Source organism: Aricia agestis, chromosome Z, assembly GCF_905147365.1.
Source record: "Aricia agestis chromosome Z, ilAriAges1.1, whole genome shotgun sequence".
NCBI classification, from domain to species: Eukaryota; Metazoa; Arthropoda; class Insecta; order Lepidoptera; family Lycaenidae; genus Aricia; species Aricia agestis.
Window position 1 is genome coordinate 23812506 of NC_056428.1, and position 6781 is coordinate 23819286.

At 39.3% G+C, this 6781-nt stretch overlaps 1 protein-coding gene across 1 annotated transcript; it reads left to right on the plus strand.

Annotated features, from left to right (window-relative positions):
* Positions 1–3675: 3675 nt before the first annotated feature.
* On the plus strand, positions 3676–5602 carry LOC121739008 (leucine-rich repeat-containing protein 15-like). Its single transcript, XM_042131312.1, has 2 exons — positions 3676–4279; positions 4907–5602. The coding sequence occupies exons 1-2, from the start codon at positions 3708–3710 to the stop codon at positions 5379–5381; spliced, it is 1047 nt and encodes a 348-aa protein (XP_041987246.1). The 5' UTR covers positions 3676–3707; the 3' UTR covers positions 5382–5602.
* Positions 5603–6781: the final 1179 nt, after the last annotated feature.

Sequence of the window (6781 nt, forward strand, 5' to 3'; positions counted from 1 at the left end):
TATATCTACTGGATTTATTCTACAAAATAATGTACCTGATCTGTTGTGATTCATTCCTGTTCTGAATTTAACCACACGAAATGATCATGTTTTCAAGTCAGCGCGGCAAAGATTTTTTTTTGCAACACGCAGCCAATGTTCGATCAAACATGACTTTTTATTAAGTGGGGCGGTTCATTAATATCGCAGAAGTGCTGACTAATCCGGACATCCGGTGCGAAATCGACACTGAATCTAACAGATTTAAGGGGATAAAATATTTAATGTATTTTTAATGCATTAGACAGCCATAGATTGTTGAGTGTTTTGATTATCATAAGTACCTTTTAATTAACATTTATACGTGGGAGAGCCATGCTTCGGCACGAATGGGCCGGCTCGACCGGATAAATACCACGTTCTCACAGAAAACCGGCGTGAAACAGCGCTTACGCTGTGTTTCGCCGAGTGAGTGAGTTAACCGGAGGCCCAATTCCCTAACCCCTACCCTATTCCCTTCCCTACCCTCAACTTTTCCCTTCCCTTCCCTACCCTCCCCTATTACCCTATTCCCTCTTAAAAGGCCGGCAACGCACTTGCAGCTCTTCTGATGCTGCGAGTGGCCATGGGCGGCGGAAGTTGCTTTCCATCAGGTGACCCGTTTGCTTGTTTGCCCCATCATTTCATTAAAAAAAAAAAAAAAAAAAACCTATAGTGCTTAGGACGATTAAAAGCATCCGCGTGTATACGTAATATAAAACCTTTTTGTTTCATAAATAAATCCACAATCTATTTAGTGCTACTGTAGCCCTTCGGGGTTACTATATAATAAGTGTCATCAAGAGTAGTTAATTATTAAAACTTTATTAATATGATGCAAGTTTCACTGAATTTTAAAATGTTTTTTTCTGTTTCGTCGCTTATTCTATTTATGCCTAAAAGCGTTGTTTATTTAGCTTCTTTATAATATACAGGGTGTAACAAAAATAAGTGATAATACTTTAGGGTGTCCATGTTCCTTGTAGAGAGTTCAAGTTGCAGCGCCGAAAGACCAAAATTTTTTTTCACTTTTGTATGGGGAAACTCGTGATGCTCGGGCCCTTATCCATACAAAAGTGAAAAAAAAATCAGCGCTGTCACTTTCACAGTGAACTCTCTACAAGGAACATGGACACCCTAAAGTATTATCACTTATTTTTGTTACACACTGTATAATAATTAAAGAAGCTAAATAAACAACGCTTTTAGGCATAAATAGAATAAGCGACGAGACAGAAAAAAACATTTTATCACAAGAAATTATCTAGAGGTTTGCTTTTGTTAAAAGTAAAATACGCCTTGATGTATCCTCGCATGTCACAGCTAATAGAATCGCGTGTTTTTTATTAACCCAATTTAGTAAAATTGTGAAAAAGAAAATGCCGGGACGGAAGAGGGATGAAAAAAAACAACGAATTGGTCCCTTTTGGAGTCGGTAAAATGGGCAATCAATTTCTGTCAATATGCTATGGTATATTTTATGCATACCAGGTATCTTGAATTCTGAAATTCGATGGTATTCTCATATCTGGGGGTACGGTATGTGCTTCCGTCAAGTCGAACAATAATGCGCAACAAAAATGTTTTAATCCATACAACTATCCAATATCCATACTTGCATACAAATCCATACTAATATTATAAATGTGAAAGTGTGTCTGTCTGTCTGTCCGTCTGTCTGTCTGTCTGTCTGTCTGTCTGTCTGTCTGTCTGTCTGTCTGTCTGTTACCTCTTCACGCCCAAACCGCTAAACCGATTTTGCTGAAATGTGGCGTGGAGATACTTTGGGTCCCGGGAAAGGACATAGGATACTTTTTATAACGGAAAATGTACGGTTCCCACGCGATAAACGAATTTTGGCGCAACGGAATTGCGGGCGTTATCTAGTGTTAATATAAATGCGGAAGTCTGTGTGTCTGTCTGTCTGTCTGATACCTCTTCACGCCCAGACCGCTGAACCGATTTTGCTGAAATTTGGTATGCAGATACTTTGAGTCCCGGGAAAGGACATGTGATACTTTTTATCCCGGAAAAATATACGGTTTGCGCGCAATAAACGATTTATGGCGTAACGGATATAGTTTCTAATAAACATCCGATACCTCGTTATCCGTTTACGTTTTGCTTCTCATTACGCAATTTAAAAGTACGCAAGTGGTAGAAAATGTATGCTAAGATAAATACGCTACTTCAACACATTTAAATTTTTAACGAGTTGTGTTAGTTAAGATCGGAAAACATCGGTTCAAGTGCATAAGTCTACCAAGTTGTATTAAGACACCGAGCGATGAGTAAATAAGTTGGAATTTGTTGCAGAATCTTTAATGTTTTGCTCCCGTGTATTTATTATTAAGTTGAAGCTGTATTATAAGTTTAAGTGTGTGTCTGGCATCTCAGAAATATTTGATGCAATTTTTATGTCGTCAATTTAACATTTTTAGAAATTCTTAACTATTTTTCATGTATATTCATATAAAAAATCAAACTAATGACTAATTTATGCCAAGAAATTATTTGTTGTACTTATATAAATATAATAAAATACTTTTAAATTTATAAAGGCCACATTATTAACCCGGTTGGTCACGCTTATAAAATAACGCCGTTGGTCACCTGGGACTGGATAAGACCCCAGCGTGAATAAACGCATCTGTAACACAACACATGCAGACTCAACACGTGAGCTCAGACGAGCGGCGATTATATTGAAATATAATTCCTTTTAACAAGCTACCTAAAGAGAGGAGTTGCTACGATTAATTTAAATATAGTTTTTTTACGTTTTCGTAAACTTCGGACTTTTAAAGACCCCACGTGACTAGCCGTGGGAGAGAGTTTATACATGGGAGAGCCATGCTTCGGCACGAATGAGTCGGTTCGACCGGAGAAATACCACGTTGTCACAGAAAACCGGCGTGAAACAGCGCTTGCGCTGTGTTTCGCCGAGTGAGTGAGTTTACCGGAGGCCCAATCCCCTGCCCTATTCCCTTCCCTACCCTCCCCTATTCCCTTCCCTTCTCTACTGTCCCCTATTCCCTTCCCTTTCCTTCCTTACCCTCCCCTACCCCACCCTACCTTATTACCCTGTTCCCTCTTAAAAGGCCGGCAACGCACTTGCAGCTCTTCCGATACTGCGAGTGTCCATGGGCGACGGAAGTTGCTTTCCATCAGGTGACCCGTTTGCTCGATTGCCCCTTTATTTCATAAAAAAAAAAACCGAGGGTTACATTAAAAACGTGGCGAGCTCAGTTGCCTAATTTCAAAGCTTTGGAAATTTTCCATTAGCTTCAATTTAACGTGAAGCGGTGTAATATCATTTTTTGGGTCACCCAAATGTTACATTTGCTCGGAACGTGGAGTAAATTCTGTTTGTTATAGCGTTTGGATAATTATAATATATACCTACTCTAATTAATTTTTACAATTTATTTATTTAAAATTTTAAGCTTCGTGTCGCTTACAATAATTAATAGATGTATTAATACGAGTATAATAAGCAAAAAATATAAAAACTAGGCGAAATTATTTTCCAAATTGTCGTTTAGAAACACGACAAAAAGGTACCACGGTTATAATAACGCGTTAAAAATATTTTCCAATTAAAAATCTCTTTTCACTAAAATGTTTTTTCTATTTGTTTCAGGAGGCCGAGCAAGTTCAAAAGATTGATATGGACCATACTTCTGGCGATGAGTTGCAACGGTGCGGAAATCACGTGCCCCGGCGAGTGTACATGCCGGAGCGCATTCGACCCCAACTATGGAAGTGAAATGCGTGTCACTTGCAACAAAGGCGACATGAGCTCTATACCGATCGAATACATTGACCACAGCTCCGATATTGTCATCATATCGGCGCCCCCCGACAGACCCAACTATCTCACCATCGGACCCATATTCACCCAACCGATACCCTTCAGCAACCTCAAGGAGCTCCATATCGTCAACTCCAACGTCCCCTCCATAGGACAGTACTCGTTCTGGGGCCTCCAAAATTTACGCCTCATTAATTTAACCCACAACAACCTGACGAGCATCGGGGCGGACAATTTTCGCGGCCTAATAAACCTAACGGAACTACATCTCGACCATAATAATATCGAGCAGATGCCGAGCGAAACGTTTCGACATCTGACCGCACTGAGAACATTAATTCTGGCAAACAATCAGATAACGACATTGGTGCCCCGGTTATTTCGCATGCTCGCAAAACTCCAACATTTGGACCTCAGCTACAATCCGCTGGCGGATTTGAACCCCGAAGTTTTCAAAGATATACAACACCTCAGAATATTCAAGTGTCGCAGCTGCCTGCTGAGACGAGTTAATACTCAGATTTACCATTTAGTCCCCCATTTAGAGGACTTGGACTTGGGCGAAAATCAATTTAAATATTTAACATCCGATGAATACATAAGTTTGAAGAAACTTAAACGACTCAGGTTGGACGGAAATCAGCTTTCGGTCGTCGTGGATAACATGTTCAGTAAAAACCGTGAATTACGGTACCTATCGCTGGCACGCAACCGTCTCGCCCTGCTGGCGCCCGCCTCCCTCACTAACCTAACGAACCTCGTGCACCTGGACATAAGTCACAATAAAATTGACAGATTCCATTTGCAAACATTCGCGCCGGCCGTCGACTCTTTGAAGAATATTTATTTCAGCGGCAACAACCTGCCGCTGAACGAGATAGCCATTGTTTTACAAATTCTGCCGGAAATCCACAGCGTCGGCCTCGCCAATCTATCGCTGGAAGTCGTCCCGCCGAATTTTTTCACGTACAATGAGCACCTGATTTCGCTGGATATATCTTGGAACAAAATCAATAAATTCCCTTACAAGCTCCTGACGAAGACTAAATTTTTACAACGCCTCGACATTTCGAGGAACAAGATTCAATATTTGACTGAGGACGATTTACAGAGACTGGAAGCGATCGCTCATGTTGATTTATCACGAAATCACTGGCGCTGCGATCAATGCTCGGTGGGGCCGATGCTCCTTTACATGTCGACGACGGTATTGAACGCGACTATACGGAACTTAAAGTGCCACTCACCGATACGGCTGCAAGGCGTTTCGTTTGCTAAGCTGAAGAATCATAAGGTGGAGCCGTGCACGACGACGCACGAGGCCCAGATGAGCGTCATAGCTGGCGTGATGCTGCTCTGTGTGGCCGTGCTGGCGGCGGCGACTGCTGCGCTCTGCTGCTCGAGGCGGCGAGCCGCTCACTACTACACGAACGAGGAGAAGCGGAGGGAGCACGAGCACGAGCACCCAGAGGAGCTGCTCGGCCGGACGGAGGTGGCCAACGTCGCCACCATCAATGCTCCGTACACCCTCGTGGCTAAGCGCAGCTAGCAAAATGCCCCGACGCCGGCTCTGCCGAGGCGCTACAGGCTGCCGCTGGAGCCCACCATCACGACTGCTCCGCCGCACGATTCCGCCCCTATGCATTACCTCCCGTCTAATCTGTTACACGTTTCCAAAGACATTATGTGATACGAGTACGAGGACGATCTGGTCTAAGCCAAAGGACTCACCGAGGCCGAGGGTAGGTTGAGGACGATCTGAGTAACTTACGTAGCTGTTTATTAAGATGTGTAAAATTATAAAATACAAAGAAAAAATATTTTTTTACAAACGAAATTTTATGAAATATTTAATCATTACGTTATGTGAGGTGTAACCATTAAATTAAACGAATTTTAATTAAGCACTTAAAATAATAATATTTTAAGATAATAATAATTATAAATATGTCTATTTAACATTAAGCGTAATTTACTACTACTACCAATTACTATGGTAATTAAATGACTGATAAAAATATAAAAAAAATACTCTTATTTTTATTTTTATGGTAGGAAGTAACGAATAGATGTAGATTACTTTTATTCATTTTGGATAATTTTAACAAATTAAAAAATATAGTATTTATACTTTTTTGATACAAAATAATATTTATTTGACTTCCAAGTTCCAAGGCAAAAGTTCAGTGCGTATATTATAAAAGTGTTCGAAAAGCTTTTATAATAATTCTTTTTATATTTAGAGCAACAACAATTATTATTTTAATTATAATTTGCTTTAGATTTCGTCTTTTAATTGTTATAAATTCCTGTATTATATTATCTAGAACTGTTCTGTGTTACTGTAACTTTGCGCACACTTCTAAGCTTCATATCCATCCAAAATAATATAGTTTTCGGGTTATGCAGGTTGAATTAACGTGTAACTTTGTAGCTAATTTAAGATACGGTCGTTGCCATATAATATCATACAAATACTGTCATTATATCGTGGTGTAAATATATATAATATTATAATAAGAATTCTACATCAATAGGCATGTTAACTGTATGCGTACAATGTCGTCCGAGGATATGTTCTTAAAAAAAAAAATTAACCTTGTTTAATATTATTATTCTTTTTACATAAAAAATGTTTTTAACAACTAAATAATGTTAGTCAACATGCCTATATATCTGATGTAGTCTATATTATATAATATTATTATGGGGTGGTCAGCTGCCAAATAGGATACATAAGATTTAAGCATCTTCTAATATTACACATCTACCTATGTAATAGTATAGTTTCATAAGTTTGTAAGCATAAGAAGATCTTAGCTTTATAAAGATTATTTAGACGGTTTTTCTCGATAATATTTAAAGAAAACCCTATTACTGTTAAGAGGATACACCAGAGGTAGAGAAATGAAAGAAAAGTTAGTATTTGTAAAATCTATTGCTGTCTGA